The sequence below is a fragment of the Microcaecilia unicolor genome, chromosome 2, assembly GCF_901765095.1.
Source record: "Microcaecilia unicolor chromosome 2, aMicUni1.1, whole genome shotgun sequence".
Taxonomy (NCBI): domain Eukaryota; kingdom Metazoa; phylum Chordata; class Amphibia; order Gymnophiona; family Siphonopidae; genus Microcaecilia; species Microcaecilia unicolor.
In genome coordinates this window covers 564,552,007-564,570,339 of record NC_044032.1, presented here as the reverse complement: position 1 = coordinate 564,570,339, position 18,333 = coordinate 564,552,007, and the positions used below count along the sequence as shown (strand labels likewise).

The 18,333-nt window shown below is 42.5% G+C and overlaps 1 protein-coding gene across 9 annotated transcripts in view; it reads left to right on the top strand.

Annotated features, from left to right (window-relative positions):
• Positions 1-16,638, top strand: part of CNOT7 (CCR4-NOT transcription complex subunit 7) — a 137,686-nt gene extending 121,048 nt beyond the window's left edge. For all 9 annotated transcript variants that reach the window (XM_030191449.1, XM_030191443.1, XM_030191442.1 and 6 more), the window contains one exon: positions 15,043-16,638. In XM_030191449.1, the coding sequence (XP_030047309.1) occupies positions 15,043-15,171 (129 nt within the window). In that variant the 3' untranslated portion in view covers positions 15,172-16,638. The remainder of the gene's footprint in view (positions 1-15,042) is intronic.
• Positions 16,639-18,333: the final 1,695 nt, after the last annotated feature.

Here is an 18,333-nt window from a genome sequence, read left to right as displayed (position 1 = left end):
CTGCTCTCAAACGAGTTATGAGCTCCAGGACTCATGCCTCAGCGCCTCCAGGTAGACAGACTCAGACACTGAACTCATTACAGATTCTATCCCTCGGGAGCTGGCCACAGAGCTTCACCAGTTGGCCAGTAAGCAGCTGGAGTGTAGAAAGTATCTGGCCAGGGGTGCATACGACTCTTTTGATATAGCATCCAGGCTCTCCACCATGGGTGTGGGGGTGCACAGACTCACATGGCTGTGTATCTCTGACCTAGAGCCAGCAGTTCAGGAGAGGCTGGCTGACATTCTTTGCCAAGGTGACAACCCATTTGGAGATAAGGTAGAAGAGGTCACAAACCTCATCAAGGAACATACAGCTACCATCCAACCCTTGTTTTGGCAACTTCCAGCTGTAGCCTCTTCTTTGAGGTTTTTGAGTAGGCCTAAGTGGCAACCCTACTACTCTGAGGCACAGGTTTCCACCACATTGCGCTGCCCAGAATCCCCAGGCCCAGCATTCTCAGCCTTTCCTTTGCCTTTACCAGTCCCGCACTCAAAAGCCCCAGCCAGCTCCCCATTCGAAGCAAGGGATGAGCTTTTGACTGGCTCCAGGAGAGCATAGCCATTCTCAAAGTAACCATCCCGGATGGCATATTTACGCAGATTGGGAATATGTATGTCCTTATGTGGATGACTGCCTGGTCAAGAGCACATCGTAGGAGGGGGCAACAGTGAGTGCGCTTAACTGTTCGAATGTTGGGAGCGTGTAGGGTTTGTGATAAGCTTTTCCAAGTCCCACCTTCTACCGGTCCAACGATTGGAGTACATAGGAGCCCTGCTCGATACATTGGAGTCTTAGGCTTTTCTACTGCACGCAAGAGCATTCACCTTGATAGCACTAGCCTCACAGGTCTGAAGCAGCAAGCAGGTCACAGCTCAACAAATGTTGAGATTGATGGGTGACATGGAGGCATATTTTCAAAGCACTTTGGGAGGCTAAGTTCCATAGGTTTCTATGGAACTTTGGGAGGCTAAGTGCTTTGAAAATGAGCCTCATGGCCTCAACGGTGCATGTCACTCCCATGGCATAGCTCTATTTGAGAGTGGCGTAGTGGGCCCTAGCTTCCCAGTGATCTCAGGCTGCTGGGAATCGAGCGGATGAAATCCAGATTCCGCCAAAGTTAACTCTTGCCCTTTTCTGTGAACAATTTGATCAAACTTGATTGTGGGACTATCATTTCAAATTCCACCTCCTCAGAAGTTGTTAACAACAGATGCATCCAACTTTGGATGGGGATCTCATATAGATGAGCTTCACACCCAGGGAACTTGGTCTGCTCAGGAAACATATCTTCATATCAAGCTCTTAGAGCTCAGGGCCATTTGGAATGCTCTAAAGGCTTTCAGAGATCGGCTACAGAACCAAATTATTCTCATTCAAACTGACAGTGTTCTTTGTAAACAAGCAGGGGGGCTAAGGTTTCCTACCCCATGTGTCAGGAAGCAGTGGGAATGTTGCAGTGGACCTTCCTTCCTGGAATGGTATTTTGAGCCACATACTTCCCAGTAAAGGATAACTGCCTGGAGGAGAATCTGAGCAGGGTTTTCCAACTGCGTGAGTGGTCTCTCAACATGGGTGTAGCCCGCAAGGTCTTCCAAGCATGGGGCACCCACTTGGTGACTCTCTTTGCCACTCATCTCAACAACAAAATTCCCCAGTTCCTGTTCCAGGCTCAGATCACACAGAAGTCTAGCGCTGGATGCCTTTCCCCTACATTGGGGGAAGGATTTTCTGTATGCATATCCTCCTATACCTCTCATAGAGAAAACTTTGCTGAAACTCAATCAAGACCAGGGAATTGGCAGATCTGCTTTCTTCTTCTTCTGGAGTTGTCCTCCGAAGATCCATGGAGATTGCATTATTTTCCGACCCTCATCACATAGAACAAGGGATCTCTTCTTCATCACAACCTCCTAGGTTGAGCGCGTAGAATCTGAATCCTTAGGTTTGCCGGAGGGAGTCTCCTGCATTTTGCTGGATTCCAGGAAAGACTCCACAAAGAGGTGTTACTCATTTAAGTGGAGGATGTTTGCTGTCTGGTGTGAGGGCAAGGCCTTCGATTCCCTCACCTGCCCTACACAAAAACTGTTTGAATACCTACTGCACCTTTCTGAGTCTGGTTTGAAAACCAACTCGATAAGCACGAATTATACTTATATGAACCTTTACAATCACTGTGTAGGAGTTAAGCCCATCTTTGTACAGCCTCCAGTTGTGTGCTTCATGCAAGGTTTGTTATTATTAAAGCCCCCTGTCAAACCTCCAACTGTGTTATGGGATCTCAACATTGTCCTCACCCAGCTGATAAAAGCTAGTCCTCTTGATGTTTTTATTCTTTCCATCCCAATGGAGGTTGGAAAGAATTGTACAAATGGGTTGAGAAGTCTGTTCGTCTAAGGGCATAAACTAAAAATCAACCAGAACTTTTCCAATTCCACAAAAAATGTTTTCTTTGTCAGGGAAAAAGGACCTCAGACTACGCTCAATGAAACAACTCCCACCATGCTTGCAGCTACTTTCATCATTATGAGCGGAAATTCAATCATCAGTCCAAAAAACCCATTATAGCAAACTCACTTTTTATTTAATCTAAATTTTCAATTATCAAATCTCGATTTTTCTTCTTTTTTGCTTATTTTTGTTTAAATTTATTATTGAATTTCTTAAAAGAATCATGAAGGCTGCATTAATATGTCGCTTAACTTAGCAAAGCTCCTGACAGGCAACCATTTCGCCTGGCTGGCTTTTTCGGAGGATCTGCAAAGACAACAATTGCGGGGATAAAAGTTTAGCATCAGGCTATCTAATATACAAACAATGTAATTGAATACAAATAATACTCATACTAAATATATATAACAATACACCCTGCTTCCATAAATATAGGTCACAATTCAAGAGGGAAAAATATGTTCAATAATTGTGGGATAACGAAAATACTACTATACACTGATCCCATCTTATTGCAGATAGTAACACCCACTATTGACTATTTGCTGATTAGTGATGAAACTTTAGCGAAAAATGTTTGTAGAAAACTTTTTTATGTGCTTATAGATTTTCTTAAGGACCAGCACAGACCAACTTGGTCTATTATAGTCCACTGGCTGCTAATCATCGCACATTTTATCTTTTATATGTGCCAAACCATGCAATCTTAAACACAAAATTGAACTTCATAAAATGCCATTTTGCTTTTATTGTATTTATTTATTGCATTTTTATCCCACATTTTTAAACCTATTTGCAGGCTCAATGTGGCTTACAGAGTCCTGTTATGGCTTTGTCATTCCAGGATGTCAGATACAATTAGTGATGTAAAAGTATTAAATAAGGGAAAGAAGAAACGATTTAGGCGAATAGGTATAGAAAGTAGACTTTTTGATGGTCCCAGTGGGTATTACTATCTGCTATAGATGGGATCAGTGTATGAGGGCAAGGCCTTCGACCAGGACCATCAAAAGCTAAATGGCATTTTATGAAGTTCAGTTTTGTGTTTAAGATTGCATGGTTTGGCACATCAAACATATAAATGGCGAGTGACCGTACTCACTCGCAAATGCGCAGTAGAGACTTCCCTCTCTGTCCCGCCCCCGCGTCAATACGTGATGACGGGGGGGAGGGCAGAACAGAGAGGGATTGGAAACTGCGCGAAACCGCCGACGTCGCTACCACTCCCCCCCAGGTCACCACTACGAGGTCGCCGCCGCCGCCCCCCCCCCCCCCCCCCCACCCGGCCCGAGCACTCTCTTCGGTATTGAACTTACATCAGCGAAACGCAGCACGCAGAACAGCTGAGCTCCAGTCGCCCTTTCTTCCCTGCCTGTGTCCCGCCCTCGACGACGTTATGTCACACGAGGGCAAGACACAGGCAGAGAAGGAAGGCCTACGGGAGCTCAGCTGATCTGCATGCTGCCTGCGTTTCGCCGATGTAAGTTCAATACCGAAGAGAGGGCCCGGGCCGGGTGCAGGGGTGGTGGCGGCGAATCCAGGGGGGGGGGGCCTTGCCAAAACCCCATACTAGCCCGTTTTAACGGGCTCAACGGTTAGTATAAAGGATAAAATGTGTTATGATTAGCAGCCAGTGGACTATATTAACTACACTGATCCCATCTATTGCAGATACTAACATCCACTATTGACTATATGCTGATTAGTGATGAAACTTTAGTGAAAACGTCTTGTAGAAAAAGTTTTTTTATGTGCTCATAGATTTTCTTAAGGACCAGCACAGACCAACTTGGTCTAATATAGTCTATATGAATAAAGGGGCAGAACAAGCACAATGGGAAGAATAATCCAAATCATAGTTACCTGATGCTGGGGTCCACCTTAGGAGTTAGCACTCAAGAAAAAGGTCTAGATGTCATTGTAGACAATACGCTGAAATCTTCTGCTCAATGTGCAGCGGCCAAAAAAGCAAACAAAATGCTAGGAATTATTAGGAAAGGGATTCAAAAGAAGACCAAGAATATTGTAATGTCTCTGTTTCGCACCTTGAGTATTGCATTCAATTCTGGTTGCTGTATCTCAGAAAAGATATAGCAAAATTAGAAACGGTTCAAAGAATAGCAACTAAAATGGTAAAGGGGATGGAGTTCCTCCCATTTAAGGAAAGGCTAAAGAAGTTAGGCCTTTTCAGTTTGGAAAAGGGACAGCTGAGAGGGGATAAGATTAAGGTCTACAAAATCCTGAGTGGAGTAGAATCGGTAAAATTGAATCAATTTTTCATTCTTTCAAAAAGTACAAAGACCAGGGGACACTCAATGAAATTACATGTTAATACTTTTAAAACAAATAGGAAATATTTTTTTCACTCAAAGAATAGTTAAGCTCTGGAGCTCGTTGTTGGATGATGTGGTAACAGCAGATAGCGTATCTGGGTTTAAAAAAGATTTGGACAAGTTCCTGGAGCAGAAGTTTGGAGTCTGTTATTGAGATGAATATGGGAGAAGCCGATGCTTGTCCTGGGATTGGTAACATGGAATGTTGCTACTACTTGGGTTTCTGTCAGGTACCTGTGACCTGGATTGGCCACTGCTAGAAGCAGGATACTGGGCTAGATCGACCATTGGTCTGACCCAGTATGGCATGTTCTTATGTTAATTGATCTACATGGCTTTGCCTTTGCGAGTCCCTGTCACCCTAATGTTTTGTTTTCAGTGAACATGGTAGCTAGGGATTCCCACATGAGAGAATTCCTGAGCCTGGTACATCAAGCTCCAACTCTGTCTGTCTTCAAATCTAGGCTAAAAGCCTACCTTTTGATGCTGCTTTTAACTCCTAACCATTACTCACTTGTTCAGTACCCTTGTTTATCATTCCCACCTTAGTAATTCCCATGTCCTTTATTTGTCCTAATTAGATTGTAAGCTCTGTCAAGTAGGGACTGTCTTTTCAGTGTACAGCGCTGCATACGTCTAGTAGCGCTATAGAAATGATAAGTAGTAGTAGTAAACTTGCCACAGAGGCTAAAACTCAATATAACTCAGGTACATCAGAAGCAGAAAGCCTGCGAGGCAATCCGTGGGATCGGATCGTTAGATCACAAAGGAACAAAAGGGGCACTCAGGGAGGACAAGGCCATAGTGGAGAAACTGAATTAATTCTACAGTCTTTATGGAAGAAGATGTAAGAGATCTGTACCAGAAATGGTTTTCAAGCGTGATGATGCAGAGGAACTGAAAGAAATCTCAGTGAACCTGGAAGATGTACTAAGCCAAATTGACAAATTAAAAGAGTAGTGAATCACCTAGACTGGATAGCATACATCCAGGGGTACTAAAAGAACTCGACCATGAAATTGCTGATCTGCTGTTAGTAATATGTAACCTGTCGTTACATTGGGTGGCCAATGTCAGTTTGCCCCACATAGTGCCAGAACCTCCATGCTTCTCAACAGTCTTTGCAGGAACAGTGGAGAATTTTGGGTATTGCATGGCTCAAGATTCCTAAGAGAGCCAAGAACTGGCAGCAGAACATTTCATACTCCATGTCTTCCTTCCCCCTGTAGATAGCCTATAATAAGGGTGAAAATCAGTTTAAATTAATAATGAAGGACCCTAAAAACAATATACATTTTTTCCAAGATGAGTTTCAAGCCAGTGATATTGATTCCCCACTAGATGGCATCCTTTTTGTAGTAATAAATATATTAGGAATTATGCAAATAGGTCATCAGAAATGGTTCCTGGCAGCATGTAAATGTAGCAGTTTGCTAGGAGCTCTTCACCTTTGTGTAAACACAAAGGAAACTGGTGAAATTATAAGGGGTCCTTTTATTAAGCTGTGGTAAAAAGTGGCCTGCGGTAGTGCGAGTGCGTCTTTTGGGCACACGTTGGGCCAGTTTTTACCATGTCTGGGGAAAAGGGCTTTTTTTCATGGGCCGAGAAAAGGGCCTGGGGTAGAATTGAAACCAGTGTGTACCTATTTACAGCCTGAGCCCTTAACGCCACTCATTTATCTAGCGGTAAGGGTCACACGCTACACGTGCGTTGACCAGTCATTGTGCACCAACTTCTGATTAACGCTGGAAACGCTGCGTGCGGTAGGAAATAAATAATTTGTCCAGGTATTATAGGCATGCACCAAATCTGAAATTATCTCCAGGGGTGCATGCTAGCCTGGCGGTAGTCTCGTTTTGGCGCACACGCATAGAGCCTACTACGCCTTTGTAAAAGGGCCTCTAAATGTCCTCTTAATTTGTGGCGGGGGGGGGGAGAGAGAGAGACATTTTAATTCTGATACACATGAGGTCAGCATAATTAACAGTATTGGCACTTCAGAAACAGGCATGTAGCTGCTTCTGTGGCAACTAACTTATAATATTGCAGTTCTGGTCATGGTAGACTAAAATTCCAAGGTCAGGCACCTGTCAGTATGTAAATTCCTGTCCAGTTACTATTCTAAGTTGCAGGATTCCATCATATACCACAGAATTTCAATTATTACTTTATTAAAATGTTTACACTATGATATTTTTAGACTTTATATAGAAACACAGAAGAAGCCACCACTTGGTCTATCCAGTCTGGCCATTTGTACTTGCTCATCTGTATCTGCCTACTAAGTCTTCTCCCTCCTTTGTCTATTCTATGCATGCTTAAATTCTGTCACTGATCTGGCTTCTGCTTCCTCCACTGGAAGACTGTTTTAGATGTCCACCACACTAAAAGATTTTTTTTCATACATTCCATTTGAGCTTGGGCCAGAGTTAACCCTGAGTTTCTTATGGTAAATATTACTCTGGTATGTTACTGAAGGATGCTAGATATTTAAAAGTTTCTTCTAGATAGCACCCGTAATTCGTAAGCCTTTTTGCATATAGCTTGTAGTGCAGTCCATGTGCTATTTTGGTGGTGCTTCCCCCTTCTCAATGTCGTTTGTAGATGTGGTCTCCTGAATATGAACTGTACTCAAGGTGTGTCTCTCCAGAAATGAATATCAGGCTTATTTTCAAAAGAGAAGGGTGCCCATCTTTCGACACAAATCTGGAGATGGGCGTCCTCCTCCCAGGGTCGCCCAAATCGGCATAATCGAAAGCCGATTTTGGCCATCCTCAACTGCTTTCCGTCGCAGGGACGACCAAAGTTCACAGGGGCGTGTCGGAAGCGTAACAAAGGTGGGACTGGAGTGTGCCTAACACATGGGCGTCCTCGACCGATATTGGAAAAAAGAAGAACGTCCCTGACGAGCACTTGGGCAACTTTACTTGGTCCATTTTTTTGTTACGATCAAGCCTCAAAAAGGTGCCCGAACTGACCAGATGACCACCGGAGGGAATCAGGGATGACCTCCCCTTACTCCCCCAATGGTCACTAACCCCCTCCCACCCTAAAAAAAACCTTTTTAAATATTTTTTCCCAGCCTCAAATGTCATACCCAGCTCCATGACAGCAGTATGCAGGTCCCTGGAGCAGTTTTAGTGGGAGCAATGCACTTTCAGGCAGGTGGACCCAGGCCCCCCCCCCCCACCTGTTACACTTGTAGTGGTAAATGTGAGCCCTTCAAAACCCACTGTACCCACATGTAGGTGCCCCCCTTCTCCCCTTAGGACTATGGTAGTGGTGTACAGTTGTGGGGAGTGGGTCTTGGGGGGAGTTTGGGGGACTCAGCACACAAGGTAAGGGAGCTATGCACCTGTGAGCAATTTCTGAAGTCCACTGCATTGCCCCCTAGGGTGCCCGGTTGGTGTCTTGGCATGTCAGGGGGACCAGTGCACTACGAATGCTGGCTCCTCCCAAGACCAAATGGCTTGGATTTGGTTGTTTCTGAGATGGGTGTCCTCGGTTTCCATTATCACCAAAAATTGGGGATGACCATCTCATCTCTAAGGTCGACCTAAATTTCGCGATTTGGGCGTCCCCGACCGTATTATCAAAACGAAAGATGGACGCCCATCTTGTTTCAATAATACGGTTTTCCCCGTCCCTTCGCCAGGACGTCCTGCGAGGACGTCTTCAGGAAAACTTGGGCGCCCCTTTCGATTATGCCCCTCCATGCCACAGTACAGGTAGCTAATGTAATTTGACTAAAACAAGAGCAATGTCCCTTCTATCAGTAGCATTCTGGCTTACTTTCAGTGCATGAAGATAACAGGTCCTTTGCTGTTGTTCAAATGGGGTATAATCATGAATTACAACAAGCACAGAGTAGTAGGGGTGGGCCTAAAAACCTCCACAACCAGCTTCTGGAGGTTTTTTTGGTCCTTTCCGACTGCTCTGTGCTTGTTGGACTGTACATAGGGGTTCTTTTCCCTCATCTCTTTGTATACCATGAATTATCGTCTTGCAGTTATCAGGACACAGAAGATCATGTAAGAATGGGAATATTGATTCTGTTAATTAAAGAACTCTCTCAACAGGACTGTTCAGCAGATCAGCCTTGCTCATATTTAAGCAAAAACTATTAGCTGATATCCACATTTGAGTGGCTCTTACAGACTTAGATAATCAATAGTTGCAGTTATAGATGAATCAGTTGGAAGAAGTTGCAGTTATAGATGAATCAATTGGAAGAAGAAACACTCCTGGACTGGACACAGAGCAAGCAAAAGCCTCTGTTTCACAGGACAGACTGCAAAGGCTTGTCCAATCTATTCAAATAGTCAGTGTTGTACTGGGGTCACGGAACTTAATTAGCAATGGCCTATAAAGTGTACATAATCCTCTTACGTGTGCCAACATTAGAAAGCCTTAATGGGACCTCATGCTTCAGTGGAATCAAAAGTTCCAGCTTTATCTTCAAGATATACCTCTCTGTCTCACTTCAACATGCACTGCAGTGGTGGATCACAGATGCCAGGCTGCTTAAGGGGCTGCTCTTTACACCTCAGGAGCATATTTGTATATTTAGCACAGGCTGAGGAGCCTACCTCCGTTCTGAACTCTAGCAGGGCATCTGTTCAAAAGCTGAAAGACTGTTCCACATCAATCATTTATTTATTTTGGATTTAGAGCTAAGACAGGTTGAGCAGGATAATGCGACCTCACAAGTGGTCACTGAACATGGGCGTAGTCCGCAAGATCTTCCGAGCGTGGGGCACCCCCTCGGTGGAAATTTTTGCCACTCAGGTCAATCACAAGGTCCCTCAGTTCTGTTCCAGACTTCAGACCCACAACAGACTAGCATCAGATGCCTTTCTCCTACATTGGGGGACAGGCCTTCTGTATGCATATCCTCCCATACCTCTAGTAGGAAAGACTTTACTGAAACTCAAGCAAGACTGTGGAACAATGATCCTGATTGCACCCTTCTGGCCACGTCAGATTTGGTTCCCTCTTCTGGAATTGTCCTCCGAAGAACCGTGGAGATTGGAGTGTTTTCCAACCCTCATCTCTCAGAACGAGGGGTCGCTTCTACATCCCAACCTCCAGTCTCTGGCTCTCACGGCCTGGATGTTGAGAGCTTAGAATTCGCCTCCTTGGGTCTTTCAGAGGGTGTCTCCCAAGTCTTACTTGCTTCCAGGACAGATTCCATGAAGAGGTGTTACTCTTTCAAATGGAGGAGGGTTGCCGTCTGGTGTGACAGCAAGGCCCTAGATCCTCTTTCTTGTCCTACACAGACCCTGCTTGAATACCTTCTACACTTACCAGAGTCTGGCCTCAAAACCAACTGAGGGAAAGCGTTCATGCAACGGGTGGGAAATCAGTCCGCGAATGTGTGGTGCACGCTGCACGCGTGCCAGAAGACTCTGGCAAAACTTTTTTTTATATTTTGCTTGCAAAATGCCAATTCCTGGGCCGACGCGGACGTCGACCCACATGTGAGAACAATCAGCCTGCTGTCCTCGGAGAATACCTGTTACAGGTAAGTATCTTCATTATATCATCAAATCAGAGCCACTATTGCTACCATAGCTCCATACACTTCACACTACTGCCTGGAGTAGTCTTCAGTTAAGGACTTTGTATTCAGACAAGCCAGTAGCATAGCCAGACCTGAGATTTTGGGTGGGCCCAGAAAGCATCTCTTCCCCTGTGGGTCTGGCATCTGTTTCTCCCTACCACCCCACCCCACCACCTTCCACTTGGGTCTAGAATATCTTTCTTTACTCTTCAAACTTGCATGTTTTTCACTAACAATGATGAATTCAGAGTGCCTCTGGCCAGCCTGAGGGCTTTCCCTCCGCTGCATCCCACCCACGTCAGTTGCGTCAGAGAAGATGGGTCGCAGCAGAGGGAAGGACCTTTAGCTGGCCAGAGGTAGTCTGGCGTCATTGCTAATGGTGAAAATCATGCATGTTTGAAGGTTGAGGAAATTATACCGGACTGATGTGGGGCAGGAAGGGGAGGAAGTGAGAAAGATATTAGACCCACGAGGTGTGGGAAGGGAGAGGCCCATAAGAAACAAAACAGCACCTGATGACTTCCAAATTGAGTGGGCCTATGTGCATCCAGGTCCACCCGTAATTACGTCTCTGTCAAGCAGTACTGAGCAATGTCTTTGTGAGCTACTTAACTCTTGTAACATCAAATGAAATTGGATAACTCTGATCTTGGGAGACACCCATATATGTGCTTGATTTAATCCTGAACGAAATTTTGGTGAACCTGGAAGATGTTCTGAGCCAAATTGACAAATTAAAGAGTAATAAATCACCTGGACCAGATAGCATACACCCAAGGGTACTCAAAGAACTCAAGCATGAAATTGCTGATCTGCTGTTAGTAATATGTAACCTGTCATTAAAAACGTCCATAGTACCTGAAGATTGGAGAGTGCCCAATGTGACACCGATTTTTTAAAAGGTTTCTAGGGGTGATCCGGGAAATTACAGACCGGTAAGCCTGACGTCAATGCTGTGCAAAATAGTGGAAACTATTATAAAGAATAAAATTACAGAACACATAGACAAACATGGTTTAATGGGACAGAGTCAGCATGGGTTCAGCTGAGGGAAGTCTTACCTTGCCAATTTGTTTAATTTCTTTGAAGGCATGAATAAACATGTGGATAAAGGTGAGCCAGTAGATGTAGTGTATCTAGATTTTCAGAAAGCTTTTGATAAAGTTCCTCATGGGATAGGAGGCAAAGTTCTGGTGTGGGTTAGGAATTGGTTATTGAACAGAAAACAGAGGGTAGGATTAAATGGTCATTTCTCTCAAAGGAGGAGGGTGAACAGTGGAGTGCCACAGGGATCAGTACTGGGACAGGTGCTATTTAACATATTTATAAATGATATGGAAATCGGAGTGAGTGAGGTGATTAAATTTGCAGATAACACAAAAACTATTCAAGGTAGTTAAAACACGTGAGGACTGTGAAATATTGCAGGAAAACCTTAGGAAATTGGAAAAATGGGCATCCAAATGGCAGATGAAATTTAATGTGTACAAATGTAGGGTAATGCACATTGGAAAGAATAATCTGAATCATAGTTACCTGATGCTAGGGTTCACCTTGGGAGTCAGCACCTAGGAAAAAGATCTAGGTGTCATAGATAATATGCTGAAATCTTCTTAATGAGCGATTGTGGCCAAAAAAGCAAATAGGATGCTAGGAATTATTAGGCAAGGAATGGTGAATAAGACTGAAAATACTATAATGCCTCTGTGTCGCTCAATGGTGCAGCCTCACCTTGAGCATTGTGTTCAGTTCTGGTCACTGTATCTCAAAAAAGATATAGCAGAATTAGAAACGTTTCCAAGAAGAGCGACCAGAATGATAGAGGATGGAATTCCTCTCATATGAGGAAAGACTAAAGAGATTAGGGCTCTTCAGCTTGGAAAAGAGACAGATGAGGGGAGATATGATTGAGGTTTACAAAATCCTGAATGGTGTAGAACAAGTAGAAGTAAATTGATGTTTTACTCATTCCAAATGTACAAAGACTAGGGGACACTCAAGGAAGTTATATGGAAGTACTTTTAAAACAAATAGGAGGAAATATTTTTTCACTCAACAAATAGTTAAGCTCTGGAACTCTTTCCTGGATGATGTGGTAACAGCTGTTAGCATATCTGGGTTTAAAAAACAATTTGGACATGTTCCTGGAGGAAAAGTCCATAGTCTACTGTTGAGACAGACATGAGGAAGCAAATGGGATTTGTAGCATGGAATCTTGCTACGATTTGGGTTTCTTCTGGCTTGACCACTGTTGGAAATAAGATACTGGGCTAGATGGACCATTGGTCTGACCCAGTATGGTTACTCTTATGTTCTGCTTGTTGACATAGAAGGAAATTTGCTTAACTTGTAATAGAAGTTTTTCATGGACACCATAACTACTCAATTACACATCTGTCTCCCCAAGAGCTGATCGACCAAGGGGACTGCAGCACATGGGAAATGTTGCATGCTCAGAACTTTGTACTAGTTCTGAGCTCAGGGAGATCTGTTCCATCCTGGTGTCATCAGATGAAATCATTCACTTGTGATTCCATTTGTGTGGATGATAAAGCCTTGGTTCACTTCATGGTGCCACCTTATCTTGAGTATTGTGTGCAGTTCTTTTCCTCACAACTCAAAAAAGGTATAGCGAAATTAGAAAAGGTACAAAGAAGGGTAAACAAAATTATTAAAGGAATGGAACTCCTATCACATGAGGAAAGACTGAAGAGGTTAGGGCTCTTCAGCTTGGAGAATTGATGGCTAAGGTGGGGATATGACTGAGGTCTGCAAATTCCTTAGTGATATAGAACTAGTAAAAATGAATCAATTGTTTACATTTTCAAAAAGTAGAAAGCCTAGAAGACACAGTAATACCTTTAAAACAAATAGGAGAAAATATTTTTTCAGTCAACAATTAGGCTGTGGAACTCAGAGGAAGTGGTAAAAACAGTTAGCTTATCTGGGTTTTAAAAAGGCTTGTACAAGTACCTAGAGGAAAGTTCTATGAACTGCTATTAAGACAGACATAGGTAAATGTACTACTTATCTCTGGGGTCAGTAGCACACAATCTTGCTATTGTTGGGATTCTGTCAGTTACTTGTTACCTATGTGTACTATTGTTGGAAGCAGAATACTGAACTAGATAGTTCTTTGGTCTGACCCAGTATGGCAATGCTTATGTTCTTCTGTCTGTGGAGAACACCAATTACATGTAAGCAACTTTGCTGTCTCTAAACAATAAGAGAAAATCTGAACAGATGCATTGGTGGGAGGGAGGGGAGGGTTTATGGACAAAAATCAGACACTCAGTTTGAGGATTTGGCAATGTTGAATGTGATTGTGAGACCTATTGTAATACATATTGCAGAGCTTCCTAAATTATGGGTCAGTTCTCTAAATGGGGTCACAAAACCCACATTTGGGTTCACGACCTGCGTGGGCTCATTATTCTGCACCTCTGGGGAGTCGCACAGTTTTATTTGGCCACTATCATGGGGTTATGGCCACAAAATGATTGACAAACACTGACATATTGGTTAATTGGAGTGGAGGAAGAGCCTAATGGTTAGTGCAGCGAGCTTTGATCCCGGGGAACTAAGTTCGATTCCCACTGTAGCTCCTTATGACTCTGACCCAGTCACTTAACCCTCCATTGCCCCAGGTACAAAATATGTACCTGTATATAATATGTAAACTGCTTTGATTGTAACTACAGAAATTGTTAAAGTAGGTGCTAATTGGCCTTAAGTACCAATCATACCTCTTAAGTGATGTCAATAGGTACTAATTTGCAGTTATATGTGTAAGTGCACTTAGGTGCTGTGTAACTACAATGGTGCATGCATATGGGTGGATCAGGAGCATGTTTTGCAGTTGTGCATGTAATAGTGCACTATAACTTACGCACACAACTGCTAACTTTTGGTGTGACCGTTTACGCCATGTCACCTTTGACATGGCGTAAGTGCTGACACCTAAAGTTAGGCGCATGCATACTGGCTTATGCTCTATTCTATAACAGCAATTTTGTACGCATTTGCTGTTATAAAATTGGCATTTAGCACCCATATTTTTTGTGCCTAATTTTGACACACTTTCTTGAATCTACCACTGTCTTCCAAAACTTAAATGTTTTATAACCTTTCTGCTGGCATTAAATCATCCCAAGCAGCATATTCTGTCAATAGGATCGCCTAGGGCTACGTCTTGTGCCATGATCTGCTCTTTATTTGGCGAAAGAAATGAGAGACTTTAGTTGCAGTTTTTTTTTTTTTACTTGATTCTTTTAAACAGTTTGGTAGCTCATTAAAAAAAGGTACTGATGAAGCCCAAAGTAGTTGCAAAATGGTTTCTATTCATGCATCCTCGGAACAGAATACAAGTATGGCCTAATGTGTAAAGAAGAGAGCTCCAGGTCAGAAGAGGACTTTGTTTACTGTGTGACCTTTGAGAACTTACTCTAGCTCCCAGATTCGGGCTGTAAGAACCTGATTGCTCCCTTTCCCTCTCCTCTATCTACCAGTGATCCAAAGTGTATAGAAAAATTTTCCACTCCATAGATTGCATGCATGTTTCTGAAACACTAATTTGCAAATCACATTGCGATTCTGTGCAGATAAGTGCTACGTATATAAAGCAGAAACAATATAATTATTGTTGTTTTTAACAGATGTTTTTTGAAGATCACATCGATGATGCCAAATACTGTGGTCATTTGTATGGCCTTGGCTCTGGTTCATCCTATGTACAGAATGGCACAGGGAATGCCTACGAAGAGGAAGCCAACAAGCAATCATGACAGGAAAGGGAAAACAATTTTCTTATTGAGCTACGCAAGCTTCAATGTACATTTTTTTTTATCTCCAGTTGAATCATATGGACAATAAGGCTTTTTTCCTTTCTCTGTACATATTTTTTCTGCTTTTCTCATATATGAGGATTCATATCTCAGATTCCAGTCTTCAGGTAAAACGGTTTCTGGGGGGGTTTTCTCTTTAACCCGTCTGTAAACCGGCTTGTATTGGAGCAATGTGGCAGAGAGAAAGAGAAAGCCCAGTCATAGTAAATATTCACTGAAACTTACCCTACTTGGTTTTAGTTTTTTTTTTTTCCTCTCAAAAACTAAATGCTACCAAATACCCTTCCCCCTTTCAGGTTTACCTCTTGCAGGAGTTTTAGCTATTCAAGATTGTGGACCATCAGTTTTGCACTTTAGAGAGTACCTGCAGTTCTCTGTTTTATCTGAAGTTTTGATTTTCCTGCTCTTAGCTTGATACAGAAATCTGCCATCTTTAGCAACATCACACAGTATTCACTGTATTGTTTTGGACCTCTGGATATTGACATCTTCTCAGCAAAAATCTTTGTTCAAGCAAAGCACAAAAGAAACCAACACCTTTTCAACTGCTTTGTCTTGATTTTTGGTTAATCTCCCAAGCCCATCTTCTGCTTGGTAAGCCTAAACATACAACTGCACCCTGTGAGCACATTTGCAATCCAGCATTATATAATTGCAGGATGATCTGTGTGACTTCTTGTATTCTTGTTTTCTACCGAAACGTTTGGTACCATTGGAATCACAGAGGTTCCTAAACCCATTGTCTTTCCTTGATCCAGTTCTTAACTTTTATTCCAGTAATGTTTACCCAAAAATGTTTTATTTTATAAACATATTTATTGTGTGCTTAAATTGGTAATTGCACAAGTAAATTTAGTTAGAATGACAACCCAAAGGTAGTAATTAGTGAGAGAGGTATGAATGTTCAGTTATGCTTTTGTAGATGCTACAAAGGCAGATGGTACAGTTAATTTGCTGTAAAACAACAAAGTATAATTTGTAGCCAATAACGTTACCTGGGGAGTGTGGTGCATTTTTTGGGACGGGGCCCTATCTTTGCTATATATTTTATATATTGTCTAAAAGGACACAAATGTACTTTTGTAGCCCTGCATATGAAACAGTTGTGCAGAAAGACATTTTGATAATGAATAGCTAATACTCCCCTGAAATGATGGGACGCTAGTAGCAGGTGGGTTTTATAATTGCCACTGAAAATCAGCCTGTTAGAAAATCTTCACGTTTACCAAATTAATCTCTTTGCCTTGTACTGTAGCATTCTTTTTTTTGTTTCATTGAGTCACAGCATTTGTAACTGTGGTCCTTTTTTTAAAAGAAGAGAGAAATTATTTGGGAAAAAACCCACAGAGGATATTATTTGTTTTTAAAGCTTTTGTAAATAAAGGCTTGAAAAAGATGTTTTCTTAACTTGCACTACTGGGTATTTTTATTTTGTGAAATGTTTGCAGTAATCTTTTTTTCCCACACTGAGTTTTCTGTTCTCTTCATCTGGAGGCCTTGTTGTTTCTTTCTTCATGGAGTTAGGTTGCTGGACACTAGAGCTGATCTAATGCTGCATGAATGGAGCAATCCACTATACAGTCCGTTCTCGCTATTCGCTGGGGTTAGGTTCCTAGAAAACACCATGAATTCCGAAAATGCGGATACGGAACCATTGATTCTATGGGGAAAAGGGGGTTAGGTTCCTATTTGACCCTGTTAGGTAGCAAAAGTGTACAGCGAACACCATAAACTCATCATTTCATGTAGCCTTCTTGTAAAGAGCAGCTTACTTATTGTGCATTTTATAAATATATTTTATACACTTTTTTTTGTAAAAATACAGTATATATGGGGTTTTGGTGAACAGCACTATGAGTATCTTCTTCCTCATGGGAACACACTTTGATTTGCACTTGCATTACACTGTGCAGGCCACAAATAAGCAAAAATGCCTATAAATAGAGAGAACGAGATACTCTTTATCTTCCATGAATAAGCAAATCCGTGAATACCAAACGCGAGGATATTAAGAATGGACTGTGCTTTCTCAGTCGCTTGTGTGCTTTGCACAGCTATTAATTATTAAATTTATATTCCACAAAGCCAAGAAGAGCTGCTTGCAGCAAATAATGCATTCAAAAACAGGTAATTCAAAGTGACAATGCAAGAAAAAAAATTTTAATTAGCATGCATGGAAGAATTGCATGACAATTTGGTGGATATGAAGTCACAATTCTAGAAGAGATTCACAGATTTTTTTTAAGAGTATTGTACCATAACAACTTAAAATATTTCATGTGTCCTTCATTTCTGATCACATGGCTCAGTACAAAAAATTGATATGACCAGTACACAAATGTATTTATGATCATTTAGCCTACTGTTGAAAAAACTTGGATGCCTGTGGTATAAAAACATGGGGGTGGGAAGGAGCAGATATCCGCTCTAGCAGATTTCTTGATAAATGAGTCAGGTAATACGAGTGACTACAATTCCTATCCCCTATGGAAAAGAGATTTAGGAGCTGCTCGATCCTTCAGCATAGATGCAATCCCTTTATCACGTACTAACCTCTGCTGCTGTAAAAGCATAATCCCATGGGACTATGGATACCTTTTTACTCCATTACTATCAAACTACGTATATGCCATTCTGATACTGTACAGGTATGTTAAGCACAGCTTGGATTGGAACCAGCATAAGCAGTAATGACTGGAGATTGCTCCTTCTTATCCTGGTTCCAATCCCAAAATGGCCACTGAGCCCTCCTGCGGCAGGCTCAGCAGCCAGTTTGAATGAGAAATTGGTGGGGTAAGAGTGACTAGGGATTGCTCTGATCCAGAAGAGGCCACTGGACCACCAGGAGATTTAAAGGTAGGCCCGGGGGGGGGGGGGTGGCCACTAGACCTTAAAGGCATTTAAAAGTAAGCCCAGGGAGGGCCTTTGGGTGGTGGGAGGGTGGAGGGGCTGTGGCAGTGGCTGGTAGCAATGGCTGGCCCAGGAGGTGATTGGGCAGCCCAAGGGGTGGCAGGGAGTGATTATGGGGTAGGGGGACTGCAGTTTTAGTCAAAAATGCACTGCCATTTTTGTCTGAAACTCAAATCTGGTTTTCAGTTCTGA